The following is a 15,939-nucleotide window of genomic DNA, read 5'->3' as shown; positions in this document are numbered from 1 at the left end:
AATAATCTTAAGAAATATTACAGATTTGAGCTAAAAAATTATATAAGTTATTGTTTTATCAAAAACTGAACTATCTCATTAAAAATATCGTTCCGCAGAATAATCTGCAGTAAGCAAACTGAATATTTTCAAAATGGAAGTCTAGCAGGTCAAGAGTTGTTTATATTTGTAATTGAAAACATCATCCTTTATAAACTATTCCATTGTGTTTATGTACGTCTGGATAAGAGACGGTCCTGCATATATGTTACTACCATGAGACTAATAAAGGATCTCTCAAATGGTAAAATCATACTCACTATGAAACCTGTCTGATTTAGTCCCTCAGCACGTAATTGAAAAGAAGGAATGTTGGCTAATTATTCCTACATTTGGACATAATAGAAAAACAATATTTTTTGAAGTCATAAAATGCATTTTGAGCTGACACCCGGAATTTCACATTTTCCTCGCAGCAGCGAAATTTAAAACAAACGTTGACTACCGTTAATAACGAAATTACTTTCTAAAAAAAATTGAAAATGGAATAAATATTTCCGACATCAACACACTCATTTTTTCATTCGTAGTTATCATCATTAAAGCATAACATGTTTGGAAAAATTTTAGAATATTTTGAGCAATGTTTAATAATTTCGATTAAATACTTTATAACTTAGTATGCTAATCAATAAACAACTTATAACTTAAACTTGCAGTACGTATTATTGGTAAAAGGCTTAAATTTTTCTTCAAACTTCAAAAATTTGTTAATTGTGTTCTTTGTCGAATTTGCGTCAATTAAATCTGTTCTTTTTAATTCATTATTTTCCGCATCTTCCTCTGATGCCTTTTCATCTGTCAAAATTAAATTATTCGCATCAATATTTCTATCGGAGAGAACTGTTTCTTCTTGGCCATGTTGGTCAGTATTATTTTTAATTTCCTCTTTGTTTTTAAAGCTTTAAAAAAAAGATTTTATGAGACATAATTAACTTAAAGCCAGCAAAGCTGACTAGTGTTTAATAAGGTTAATTTTTCGAATTATAGGATTTAGTTAATAAGGCAATATCAACAGATAATTTTCTAGAACTTAGCTAGTCTATATACCTTAAATCAATTTACGATATTTTCACATCGTTACATATCATGGGCATTTAATCAAATGGAAAATTAATGCTGTAATTACTTATTGCCCAAATTTATCTTTTTAAATGAATAAAAGTAGATTTTTCATGCTTGCTTTTCATAGCATCTCTCATGGAATTCTCTTATTAAAATGTTTTCGACTAGAAAATTCAAAAATAAATATGCAGTGTATTATTGCGAGCTAGTGCAAATTTCAAATGAAAAAAAAAATTGGAGAATAATTTGATCTATAATTCTATTTAGAGGAGTTCATCGTATTTTTACTGGTTTGGTAAGAGTTCATTCAAGTAATTCTACTTCTATTCCGTTCTATAACTTTCCTTTTCTATTTCACAATTAAATAAAATCTATTCTTATAAATTTGCTTTGTTATTCCTTTCAAAATGTGTTGAATAGTTATAAAAACAAATGGTTCATTTCCTTTATGATACTAAAACAAATCATGAAGTCACTTTAACATATATATGCAAATCAAGCAGTTTTAAAAGAATATATCACAATAAAAAAAAAAATCTTTCGGTTAAAAATAAAACGTTATTTTCTTAAATCTATATATTAATAGGCTAGCAATATTTTGTCTCGCTAAAAACTCCCAAACTGCAATAAGGTCATGTGCAATAAGGTCTTAAATTATGAAAATTTCCTTTAATTAATAAAACTAATAATTTAGTTTAACCAATTCAGCAAATCATTTTTCGGGTGGTTCGCATAAGCATTGTTTCCGTAAGCATCGTTTGATTTAAAGCATTTCTGAATTAATAGATTGATAAACAAAAGTAAGAGTGGATAAAAAAAAACGGAACTGAATTTCTTAAAAAAAGAATTCAATATCTTTAGTTCCTTTGATAAATTTTTAGTTTCATGATAAATTTTTTGTTTCGTTACAATAGAATGGCAATGGCATCGTGCGAATATTCAAACCAAAACAAACGTGCGAATATTCAAACCAAAACAAACTTTCTACAAACAATTATTTTGATTTGAGATTTAAAACGATATCTTAGTTATTTAGTTCTATTTTTATTTATTTAGTGCCTGCTGCCTAAATAAAATGCCTGCTATCAGGCGTCGAAATATCTCTGGCAGACGTCAGAGAAATGAATGGCGGAATTCTAAACGGGANTTTGTATTATTGTTTTTAAAATTTGTATTAGTATACGTGTTAAATAAATTTTTTTAAAACAACCAAATTTAAAAATATTTTGAAAAATTGAAAAAGCGAAAGAAACGTTGGTGTTGGTTGATTTTGCGCCTTTTTCAAATAATGCGCCCATGGCTCTTGCCATGCCTGCCATACCCTAGATACGCCACTGGGCGGAACCCCCTAGTAATATTTTAATAAAAATTCTCATATACAAACTCCCCTGTATAAACTTGTTATTTTTCATCTCGTTTGTTTAATTTCGCGTTTCTTGTTTCCTTATAGGTCGCAGGTCCTCAACCGATTCTTCTGCTTCGTACGCTAGTTCCGTCAAGCCTGATGTAAAAGGCAGACGGCGTACGGAAGCAGAGAGATTGCGCAAGTTTACGAAGAAAATCGGTATCAGAATCAGTCAACGATTCATGGAGAGGACGAAACCGAAGCTGAGGAAAAGGAACCCCAATCTTTCCTACGCCGGTATGTGAGATGAAAATGGATTAGGATATGTGAGATGACAATGGATTAGGATATGTGAGATGACAATGGATTAGGATATAAGGATTATGGTTTATCGGATTTGGATTAAAAATGAAATATAAGGTGGCAACAAGGAGTAAAAATGGAGGTGATTTCAGAGGCCACAGAATCTCCAGTCTTTCTGAAGGTAAATAAATGCATTAAATGTTTTTCTAAATATTGTTTTTTCCGACCTTACAAGGTCGGCAGTATCTTTCACAACATGATGTAGCACTAAACTAAATGACACTCAGTTAAAGTATTGTGAATAAAATTTGAATTTTTATTTTTATTTTATAAAAAATGAATTTTGAGTATATTACAATAAAGAAAAAAATCTTATTGCTTGCAAAAGATAGATTGCTGAAATGTTTTACTTTATATTTCGTATAGAAAGTTAAATTTATAAAACAATAAGTAGGAATTTCAAAGAACAATTTTATTTGATTACTACAAAGAAAATTGATTTGAAATAAACTGTGGGAAAAAAAATCCCACTTGATGGGTATAAAGATGCGTTTTTTAAGTGGAACCAAACGGGAAAAAAACTGTTTTTTGGGCTGTGCTTACTTTGGTAAATCATGTTTTTTGATCAAAGATATTCTTTTCTCTGCTGCACCTTCAATTCTTATTTCATATCTAATTTCTCTTTATATATTAAATGAGACATTTAATCTATTTCTTTATTCGTTGGTAAAATTGTCAACTGTTTTTCCAAAAAAATAGATAAAATGTTATTCTTTTTGCAATCTTTTTTCAAAAATACCAGATCTAGGAATATTTATAAGAAAATCGAGTAATGTAATTGAAATTTTAAATCTTTTATCATATTTTTAACTAGTTACTAAAAGTATTAATATATATATGAAGGATTTAGTAATAAAATAATAAGCATTCTTTCTAGGAGATGATTTTTAGTGGAAAAATAAATTTTAGTGCAACTACTACATTCTGTATACTTTATTGTTAAATGTTAAAAATTCCAGTAAAATCTTTTAATTGCTTACCCATAAATAGCACTACAAGACAGTTTAGTTCAAAAATATTACCTTTAAGAAGTGTTGCTTACAACCATACTGCCTTGAGCCTTTTATCTTATAAATCTATATTATCTTATAAAGAAACCTTGAAAACGTATTAATTTAGAAACATTTTGAAGCAAAGGAAAATCTAAGGAAATTAATTATACTGGAAAATAATCAATTTTTCTTTTATATTTACATATCTTTGTTTATTATTTTAATATATTTAAATATTTATAATAAAATATTTTTGGACTTTTAGAAAGTTTGAAAAAGTGAGGTTATTACTAATTTTTCTGAAAATATTGATACATATAAATATTTGAAATATAAAAATTATCCTTCCTGCGAAATGTCCCTTTCTGTGATATGTTTTTTAGTTTCTCGTGGGTCGCTGCACAGAAGTTGCAAAGATTTGGCGATTATTCTGCCATAGATCACGTTACGAAAATTTCAATACAGAAATATTTCTCATTATTTTTCTTCATTGCCGGCTTAAAAGTTTGAATTAATAAAGAGTCATTTGTTTTTCTATGTAGTTGTGTCAAGAATATCTAATTTATTTTATATTATTTTAAAGTATGGAATTAAGCTTTATTATTTGTTTTATTATCACAATATTGCTTTTTTAATTTAGATGCGTGTCTATTTGCTTATCTATAATATTGTGTCATTAACAATGTAAATTCAAATTCAGGTATGGAAGTTTTAAAAGGCTAACGATGGAGTAGAAAAGTCTCTGTGCTGGGATGGTATTGTTTTCTCATCAAGTAAATTCTGATTTTTGGAATGGTTTGGAAATGTATGGTTATTATTCAAACCTTAAATAATCAAGGCAAGTAAATGACTTTATAACTTTTACGTTCTATTTGTTTATCTATAATATTGTGTCATTGACTATGTAAATTTACATTCAGGTATGGAAGTTTTAAATGGCTCATCATGTGAATTCTGGGCGTATGGTTGTTAAAAATAGATTCTGAATGTTTAGGTACAACTCACATGCAAAAAAGGTGCTTTCACACATGAAAAATTACTCTGAATACAAGAACTTATTACACAAATTAATGTTATATTAATTCTTTTTTTGTGCTTAGAATTAAGTGTTTAGGTAAATAATTTAGACTTTTGTATGCATGCCGTTTTGTATAACCTACTTTCCTTTTAACTATCATATAATTCTTTTTTTTTTCAAATTTCAAGTTCTAATGGTACGAAAAATTTTATTTAACAAATAAATACAGGGTCAGAGAATTTTATTAATCTTCTGTAAAAAAATAGAAAATTAAGCAAAATATTCAATCTTAAGTGCCTAAATTGCCAGGAAGAAACGAGTTGAAGTTTTCGGTACTTAAATGATCAATACATTTCCCACTATTCGAAGAAAAATGTGGTCTTTCATTATTCTTCAGAAAACATTGCTTATTTTCAACTCGACTGACAAATATAAATGTTTTTTTCTTACATTTTATGTACAGGAACAAGTCATTTCTGAAATATTAATTCTATCAGTTACAAATATCAGGGGAAATTTTTAGTGTTTATGTTCCAGTTGTAATAATTTTTTATGTAAACTTATTTATATCACATAAGTCATCAACCTCATTATTTTGGATACAATAAGCACTTAACATTAACTGTGCTGAATATTTTATCAAGAAAATAAGTTGTGTAAATATTGTATTGTAAGGAAATTGTAAAGGAATTGTAATTGAAATCAGCAACAGTTAACAATGTGTATATGACACAAATACACACAGTAGGGATAAGTCACACAGGTATGCGCCTTTCTTCAAACTTCTACACAACAACCAATAAGAGGGCTTTCAGTTCCGACAAATTTAAAGTGTACCTTGCAGCATATACACACCAGTTGCTCAGTTTTCTGTTAGGATTGGGCTCATCGTCCCAGTAAATGAAATAAAGGGTAATTGATTTCAACTATTATCTTTATTGTGAGTTTTTCTAAATTACTGTTATCAAAAGAAATGCTTATAAATGCGGGCCCAGATGCATTCTCCAAATTTATTATTGAAATACGTTCAAACTAGCTTGGTACTATGTTTGAAAGGATTTTTGTGGATTAAAATGTTGCTATTAATGATGATAGGTGACATTTCAGACAATGTTCTCAATCAACTATTTTTTTCCTTTACGAAATTAAATGAATTAGGTTTTAAATAGCATAAATATTAAATAATAAATATTGGTAAAAGTCCTCTTGGAGCTATAAAATATAAATTACATTTTAATTTTATAAATATTAAAGTACAGGTCGGTATAATCGAACTCAAAAGACAAATGTCTGGGCACTGTAACTAATTTTATAATTGATGTTTAATTAAGTTTTTATAAACATCTATAATTTATTTTTTATTAACAAAATAGTTATTTGTTGCCTTCTAAGGATAAATTATTTCAAATGTTTAATTTGCTTTCTTTGACCCATTGCTTAAAATATTCCCCAACTAATTAGTACTTGTGTAAAATGTCGATTTTTCAGTGAGGAATTTCTTATTTATTTTGAAATAGCCATTTTTTTCTCTCATACTTTTACACAATGCCTAATTTGGTAATGCTATAAAAAATTACTCTTCTTGTCGTGCAATTATAAAATAAAACTTGTTTCTTGTACTTTTATCACTTTTGAAATATCAAACTATTGAAGTAGTGCCAATAAAATCTTCATCCTACTTGAAAATGAATAAAATAATAATGTTAAACAAACTAAATCAGATTATAATTAAAAAAAAAAACTCGCTTTTATGAACTTTTATAATTTTTGAGAGTAGAACTATTGAAGTAGTTTCATTAAAATCTACATTTCACTTGAAAGGGAATAAAATAATAAGGTTGAAATAAAACACATGTTTAAAACAAAAAACTAAAATGTTTAATTTAGCAACAAAAAATGAAAGAAAGAAATTAATAAAATTCCGAAAAAGCAGATAAGTTGAGAAATTTTCGTAACAATTTCCATCTTAATTGAAAAGGAAAAATATATTAAAGTAAAAAAATATAAAGTGCTTTTTTAGACTCATTTCCTCGAATCTATTTGAGTTTATTATTATCATAATATCGCTTTCTTTGTGAAGCATTTACGTGTATTAGGCGTTAAAAAAGTGAAAAAAAATTTTCTTCATAATTATGTATCTGTAACGTTTAATTTAGCGATGAAAGCAATAAGCAATTTTCGCAATGTATTGTAATAAAAATAGCTTCTGAAATTTTTCCTTTCATCTGAAATTACAAACGTTTAAGTTAATTTTTCTAAAATCTTCATCCTAATTAATAATATACTATTAAGGTTAAAGTGAAGCATTTTATATCTCTCATGTTGATTTCTTTGACTCCTTTTCTTCATTCTCCTATATTGATTTATCGTAACAATATTGATTTCATTGTGAGAAATTTCTTGTTCCCTCTCTGTTTCAGAGGCATTTAGTAATTTGTGTTAGCCCCTATGAAAATTTTCTTCTACCAGAATTGAGTTCTACTTATTTGAAGTAAGAAAATTGAACTTATTTGAAATAAGAGATATTTGAAATAAGAAATGAAATTATTTTCAATTTTATTTGGTAAAAATTTTAAAATTGACTAACTTGAAATCTCCTCTGAGAGAATGCTGCATTTTTGCTGACACAAAGTGAAACAAAATGCTATTTCCTTCACATTTTATGTTCTTACTGTAACTGATTTTTGCATTCCTCTAATCTGAACAAAATATCGTGTAATATATCGCTCATGGGCTGCAATAGTGGCACAGCTGAAAAAACACGCGTTTTGGACTAAGAATAGGAATAAATATGAGAATTCTTTCAGCTGCGATACTAGCACAACTCTTAATTCAACTTGAAGATAATCTTCGTTTAAGCAAACTAAAGCATTTCTTATGCATTTTACTTAGCAATGAAAACTTTGAACCCACTTATCTCAAAACTTGATTTTTTTGAGTTGTGCCACTATTGCAGCCTATGAGCGATATATTCTTCACTCTTTCTTTTATTCGCCGGTCTTATGATTGCACTTATATTGCAGGTGCTTTGTTACTTGCTGACTATGAGAAAAACGTTTTTTCCTGGAAGGTTTCAAAGTTATAGTCTCTCACTTGTAGGCTTTGCTGATTGGTAGAATGCTTCTGTGATGAAGAAAGTCAAATTGCATGAAGAAAATACGAGGTATTTTTTTTTGTAAAACTTTTATAATTAAAATGTTGTTGAACTGCTGTTTAAAAACTGCCCTTTTAATATTTATTAATTTTAATTAAGTAGGCAGTGGTGGATGCCTGATACTGGGGGAGCCAATTTACTGGCTTTAAATGATGTTCTCTCACCTTCAGGGAGAGAGTTTAGAATCCAGAGAGTCTTAAAGGAGGGGTAATTTGTAAGCGTAAAATGCCCTCAATTTTTTTTGGAAATATTAATAAAGTGTGATTAATTTCGCTTAGTGATTTGATTCATACAATTTTTTTATTAAATTTTAAACATTCTTTTATAAGCTAACTGCATAATATTCAAATTAAAGCACTTTTTAGTTGACGTTTTGTTAACTTAAGAATATATTAGTTTTTACCAATAAAATACATGTCAGATTTCTAGTTTGTTATGTGGCCAAAGACATATTTAATTTGTTATTTACCTTAAGCAGCCGAAACAGTTTCAAACATCACTTAAACTATAGCAATCCAAAAAAATTTCTGACTTGTTTTTACTATATCAGTATTTAAATTCTCTAGCACAAAAATGGTTGTCATAAATTTTTCTCCGCGAGTTTCATTTTAGCGTTTATGAACTGATATGCTAAAAGCTTCTTTCTTAAAAAAAGTATAACACTACAAAGCCATTGATCTACCGTATTAGCATGAATTTTGTAGTGAATTACGCAAAATTAGCAGTCAATGATGCTACTTTTCTAAAGTAATTTAAACTCATCAATTTTTTTAAATTAGCATTTGCATTTTTAATTTGCATAAGCTGAGTAGACTTCGTATAATATTTTATTTTTTTTTAACATTAAAATATAAAACAGAGACCAATATTATAGTGGCAATAGTAAGTGCTTTTGTTTCGTAATTTATTATTTTGAAGTTGAAGTATAAATTTCGAAAAAAAAAATTCTATTTTTTTCATTCCATGTTTAAAGGACTGAAAAAGATTAATTTCTTAAGGCGGCCTCCTTTTCTTAAACGTTTTACAGGTGAGACCGCATTTTTTTCCCTTCAAACTTTTGTTAACCCAGAATTTAACACGTATTATGTCGTAATAAAGTATGTTTTGGTTTCATAATTCATCATTGCAAAGTTGAAGTATCATTTTACATGCATTTATTTTTCCTTCAACTTTTTTTTTTGTGAAGAGCAGATTTTCAAGGTCCCCCTGACTTCAAACATTTTGTAGGGGAGACCCATTACATGCTTTTGTACAGCCAAAAGCTTGTTGATTCAGAATTAAATGCATATTATGCCGAATTAATAAGTATGCTGTCTCATAATTTCTCATTTCAAAGTTGAACATTATCATTTTGGGTAGAAGTATTTTTCTTTTTCTTTTCAGGGGTATTTTAAATCTTTTGTTAGGGTACAATCAAGTCTTTCAACTCCTAATCCTATGCATATAAAGCTGGAATTGTATTTACGTTTTTTCGTTTCATAGTTCATCATTGAAAAAATGAAATATCATTTTACGTAAAAGTAATTTTTCTTTCTTTTTTCTCTATTTCTAGAGAAGGACTGATTAATTTGGTCCCAAAACTTTGCAGCAGAAGCCCCGGTTTGTACACTAAAAAGTTAAACTCAGAATATTATGCAAATGCATTAGGCGAAAGATCTCGCTCCCTATAGTTAACTAAATTACGACACACTTAGCTACAAACTCATTCATTTAAATAAAATTATAAATATTTTATTCATAATTTCAGGAATGAAACAAATGAAGAAAGATAAAACTATATTTTAAAACTATATTAATTTTTTCAAATGTTTTTTTTTTAGTTCAAAAAGGCATTGAGTTCAAGGGCTCAACCCTGAAGGAAGGCCCAGGTGGTGATCACATTTTCAGGTTTTCGGCCAGTTCGACGGTACTTATCCTGAGAAATGGCATTCAGGTAAATAAAATTGTTTCTCTTTTTTTAACACTTTAGTTTATGAAACACATTAGGGGTTGTAAACTTATCCTTCAGTGCCTAGTTAAAAAAATGAAGAGATTTCTAAATTTTTTGCATTCATGTCTGGCAAGTGTTGAAAATAAGCACTTGTTTTTAAGCACTTGAAACTATGTTAACTAAGGAAAAATAATAAACTAAAATCCTATAAGTTTCTTTGGTTTATTTATTTAACATCATAAATGTAATATATCTGTTCACAACATTGATAATAATACGATGATTTTATGCTTTTATTTGCTTCTTAGAATAAGCACTAGTTGCGAGGAATTTCATTTTAATATATTTATATTAAAGGAATTTATGATTAAAATTTAGAAATTGTTAGAATGATTTACTAAAATACTGAAAACATTTTATGTATAATTAAAAAAAGAATAAAATAACAAACAAGTTTATAATTTTTTAGCTATGTCTTTGCTCCCAGTTTTAAAAATTTTAAGATGCAGAACCACTGTACAGTGTCTTGCAAAACAATGAAACCGATGTGGTTTTTGCGATTTTTATTATAAGTAATATAAGTTTTCTACAATTAAATTAAGTTAATTGAAATTAATGAAAACTGAAATATATGCGTGTAATAGATATATTTAATTATAAGTATTTTGTCAACAATATTAAAATGTTACCCCTCAAATATTTGTTACAAAATTAAAAGATGACCAGATAAAATGAAATTTTTATGAAAGTGAAAAAAAGTTAATAATCTATTTTTCTCAGTAATTTCAAAGAGTATATTTTTCATCGACTCAATCAAGCCTTCAAAGTTTTAGAAATTTTTTCAAAAATTAATTAGTTATTAGATCAATGTTAATTAAAATTACAATTTATGTCAGATTTTTTCTTATCAGGATAAACTTCTTTCATTATTTATACGCCATAAAATACATATTTCATAAGTTTTTAATAGTACTTTTACATATATTAAGAACAATTATATGATTGAAACATTTTTATTAAATAACAAAATTTTTTACATGCCGCTGTTAAAGAGATATAATTTAAGTTTCATATCACTTTCTTCCAAATTTAGTCTTATCTGTTAGTTTATTTTGAACATCAAATATTGTTTAACAAATGCCAGATTTCTGATTATTTCTTTCAAAAATTCACTACCAACAACAAGAATTTTAAACTATGCTTTTCAGTTTTTCGAATTATTCCTTGCGTTTTGGGCAATGCGGATTAATGATTTATTTAATTTTCAATACTGTGTGAAAACTGGGTATTCAATCATTAAATATTATTTAGGACTTAAATCGATGATATTTTTTAAAAGCAAATTGTACGATTTAAGCCAATGATTTTTTTTAAAAAAATTCCATTGTTTTAAGTTTAATGCTTTCCCATAAAACGAGGACAGATGTATAAACATGTATATAAGTTCTAAAGCATTCTACCTTATATTTAATGCTGTTTTATTTCCCCCACAGTATAAATTATGAAGAGTTTAGAGAATTCAAGTTAGGACTAATTCTTGTCACACATGGTGGTGGAACAATCAGATTTCCTGATCATTTCGAAACGTGCATGCTACTATTCAGCTTAATAATGATGCTGTTATAAATATGGACTTTATCAAAAACAATATTGGTAAGATATGAATAATAATTCTACAACTAAGATTTATCTCTGTAGTGTTTGTACATTTGAGTTGAATTGAAATGATGCTTTAGAAAGCATAAGCACATCTGTATTTAACTCTCTTTGATTCGTTTATAAGTGCGAGTGTGGGCTTGGATTTCTATTATGGAAACTGTTGTAGTGCTGTGGTAGACAGTCGTTACGATCCCAGAAAATGGTTAAAGGATAAAATACTCCTGTTCAGGGCTGTGTTATTAGTGCTTTAGTTTAGAGTGTACTCTTTTAGCTAATTGTTCACCTTTTTCTCTGATTTAGTGATGAAAATAACTATGAAAACCATATAAATTGATACCAAAAGTGATGAATTATTGACAAAGAGAGACATAATTCTGTATCACAATCTTTGTCACTCAATTTTGGTGGAACAGGGGAGCAGTTTCATGATGTGTAAAATATCAATAAGTTCTCTAACATTGATGGTGTATGTGTAAAATAAACGTCGATTAGCTTTTCGTGAAACACAAGTTAAAAATACGTAATTGTTGTTAAATAAAATAGCTTTTTTAATGAATTTAGAACTATTTGATACAGTTTAAGTTTATTCCTCCGATTGAAAGTTTTTGTTTACTTGACATTATGTTCTCAAGCAGTTTTTAAATGGTTTTTTTGGAAGTTTTTAGGAAAGGTTCAGGAACAATTAATTATGTGTATACCACAAAAAAAGCACCCAACAGGGATGAATCTCACATAGTTCACTCTTTCTTCAAACTTCAGCATCACAATCAACATTGCAGGGTTCCTTAAAAGTCCTTAAAAACTGCTTAACCTTTATTTTGGAAAGCAAGGGCCCTTAAAAGTACTTAGTTTTGGTACAAGGTTCTTAAAAGTGCTTAATTTTTCAGCATCGCTATAGTTGATAGGAACAATTTTTCAGTTCAATGTTTTAAAACAAAAAGTCGTTCTTTTATCACCTAGAATTAGATCATGAACCAAGAGTAAAGCATTTTAGAGAGACAAGGGATGTGTGTGAGATGGCTACAGGCAAGGAGAAAAAAGCATGTCCTTTCATTAATATATTCTGCCTTTTGCCTCGAATGATACTCTATGAGAAGAGTGGAGAAAGGAATAGAGTGTGTACAAGGGGAATACTGTAGATGGAAGAGATAGTGCTTTTTTGGGGGTGGAGGGGGGGCAGTTCTAAGGTACTTGAGTAGGAGACCCACACTGACCTTCAAAATTGACAGAATTCAAGAAATTGAGTTCTACTGGNGCTCTGCAGTGTCTCACTGAAAGAGGAATGTCTTGACAGGTAAACATCATTAATTATCCAAATTAAAAGATGGTATATACTCTGTACTACCCATGAACATAGTTAGATAATATAGATGCACACATTGATTATCCAAATTAAAAGATAGTGTAGACTTTGTACTACCCATGAACATAGTTAGATAATATAGACGCACACATTGATTATCCAAATTAAAAGATAGTGTACACTTTGTACAGGGTTCCCACGGTCCTTAAAAGACCTTAAAATCTGCTTAACTTTTATTTTGGAAAATAAGGGCCCTTAAAACTACTTAGTTTTGGTACAAGGTCCTTAAAAGTGCTTAATTTTTCAGCATCGCTATAGTTGATAGGAACAATTTTTCAGTTCAATGTTTTAAAACAAAAAGTCTTTCTTTTATCACCTAGAATTAGATCATGCTCGGAGAATAAAGCATTTTAGAGAGACAAGAAGGGATGTGTGTGAGATGGCTACAGGCAAGGAGAAGAAAGCATGTCCTTTCATTAATATATTCTGCCTTTTGCCTCGAATGATACTCTATGAGAAGAGTGACATTCTAAAAGAAAGGAATAGAGTGTGTACAAGGGGCATACTGTAGATGGAAGAGATAGTGCTTTTTTGAGGGTGGGGGGGAGCAGTTCTAAGGTACTTGAGTAGGAGACCCACACTGACCTTCAAAATTGACAGAATTCAAGAAATTGAGTTCTACTGGTATTGCATTGCATCTGCTCATGGGAATAAAGTAAAACCCTAAGAAGAGAAGTATGAGAAAAAGTTTTGAACTAGAATCCATAACGAAAACAATTTCCAAAAATCTTGGAAGAATTAAACAAATTTGTAGAATATTTCAGTGTGTAATAAGTAACTGTAAATTTATAAAAAGCAGCAACATTTTTCAAAATGCATGATTTTACTAAAAATTTAACAGAAATGTAATAAACATGGTTTGAAAAATCCCATCCCTTCTAGGTTTTACATCAAAAACCTGATTTATTGAGTTTTTGGAGAAAAGTTTTTCAAAAATATTTTAAATTTTTATTTCTGTGTACTAAATAATGCATGGTTTGCTCCTAACAAGAAAGTTAAATATTTGGTAACTATTTATAACTTGTTTTGCTGCAATGTAAAATTTTTTTAAAGTTTTAGATTGTTATGTATTGTTTTTGTTTCTTAAGGATAAACTGATTGTTACATAAAAACTTAAATCTATTCCATTAGTAGATCCTAAACTTTTTGTTATTAATGTCTGTTAGAATAAAATTCAAATCAGAAAAAATGAAATTTAACTAAGTTGCTAGATTTTTAGTTTGATCTAATTTTTAGTTTTTATTTTGTTGCAAATATTGTAAATGCAGCCATTGAAAACTAAATTTGCATTAGACTACACAAGTTTGCAATGTTAAAGTAAAAAAAAAAAATTCCTAATAATTTACTTTTATAACAAAAATTAAACAGTGGAATCCTAAAAAATGAATCATGCGAAAATTAAACAGTGGACAATAAAAAATAAAGAGCATTAATAGTAAATAAGTGAAACTTGTTGTTTGAAAATATTTGCTCCCATTTGTGGGGACAATTCTACTTTAACTTTGCGAAATGCGCAAAGACTGGATCATAGCTGTTGTCATGCAAAACTGCTACACGTGGTCATGCTCATTTAACGGCCAATATAGTATCAGGGTGGCCGCAGGCTACTAAAATGCAACTATTTGCTACTATTTTCGGCCTTAAGCGACTATGGCGACTTTTTTTGCTTGAAAAGGCTAAGAAAGCAACTATTTTCAGGAATAGGCAACTATTAGGAGACTTTTTTTACTCTTGACGAAGTTTTTCGCAAAAATGAACGTTACTTTTCAGAACGTTAATAAAAGAAAGCAAANTAAAATATAACAAAGAATAAATTATTGCAGGAGGCAAGTATTTTCAACTTAGAGCCTAGTCTGTATTAATCACAATATGTGATTTACCTGTGTAAGAGAGATTTTTTTTTTTTTAATATCTAGGTTTTTTGTTTTGCTCTTTTTGTGCCCCTACTCAGGATATATTTGCCTAATATACCCTACTCTGCTGGTTTTTTTTTTTTTTTTTTAAGGCTAACTGCCACTGTATAGCCTACCTAACACTGTTGCTTAAAATTAATTGTAATACAAGTGAATTTTAAATTTCACTGATGCCAATATTAGATTCCGTCTTTGGCATTGGGTGCAGATTCATAACAAAACAGTTGTATGGGATCTAACATTTAATATGGATTTGCAGTTATTTATGAAATTTATGTTTTATGTTTAAAAGTTATTATGGTACAAGTGAAATTTGAATTTATAGGATACAGTATTTTATTTGGTTTTTGGCATGTGGTAAAAGCAGCACCGCTAAAAATATACCAAAAGTGGTTCACAAGAAATATCGGGTACAAAGACTCATCGAATCAGTTCAGTTTCATGTATAAAATATATTTGGCTTATTTCAGTAATGTATTATATGAGTGTGTGGAATAATTTTTCATTGCATTTTGTCTTACAGGTCTGCCATGGTAACCCTTCTGAAAGATCAAGATTCATTCGCTGTATTTATAATCTTTTGAATTCCAGTAGCCCTTCTGTTCGGTATGAAGCAGCCGGTACATTAGTCACTCTTTCGAGTGCACCCACTGCCATCAAAGTGAGATTTACCAATAATAAAAATTTTCTTATGTTCATTAAATACTTGATAATTTTAATTAATTTCATGATTAGTTTAAATTTATTTTTAGAATCAAGTTATTTATTTGTCAAGTTAAGTGATCTCTCGATGCATAATTTAAATTCCATTTATTGAATTAACTGTCGAGGGACTATTTTTTCATTCCTTCTTTCTATATCAACTTTTGTTATCAGCTAGCTTTAAATGCCAGAATTCTTTTTTATATTCTTAAAAAAAATATTAAAAACATGTGGAATGCAATTGAAACTAAACAAAATTATCTAAAAAAAAAAACTTCTCTTTATCTGAGTGCAATGCTATTGCTAAGAAATTCCTATTATAATTGCCAATATCATTATTATCATTAATTATCATTCATCAAATGACATTAATTATCATTCATCAAATGACATCAT

At 28.6% G+C, this 15,939-nt stretch overlaps 1 protein-coding gene across 1 annotated transcript in view; it reads left to right on the top strand.

Moving 5' to 3' along the window:
• LOC122272265 (proteoglycan 4-like) overlaps positions 1 to 15,620 on the top strand; it is a 30,911-nt gene extending 15,291 nt beyond the window's left edge. Inside the window, exons 9-12 of the mRNA XM_043055719.2 lie at positions 2,555 to 2,746; positions 9,797 to 9,909; positions 15,365 to 15,502; positions 15,594 to 15,620. Of these exons, the coding sequence (XP_042911653.2) occupies positions 2,555 to 2,746; positions 9,797 to 9,909; positions 15,365 to 15,502; positions 15,594 to 15,620 (470 nt within the window). The remainder of the gene's footprint in view (positions 1 to 2,554; positions 2,747 to 9,796; positions 9,910 to 15,364; positions 15,503 to 15,593) is intronic.
• Positions 15,621 to 15,939: the final 319 nt, after the last annotated feature.

The sequence above is a fragment of the Parasteatoda tepidariorum genome, chromosome 3, assembly GCF_043381705.1.
Source record: "Parasteatoda tepidariorum isolate YZ-2023 chromosome 3, CAS_Ptep_4.0, whole genome shotgun sequence".
NCBI lineage: Eukaryota > Metazoa > Arthropoda > Arachnida > Araneae > Theridiidae > Parasteatoda > Parasteatoda tepidariorum.
The sequence above is the reverse complement of the archived record's forward strand: the minus strand, read 5'-3'. Positions and strand labels throughout refer to the sequence as shown.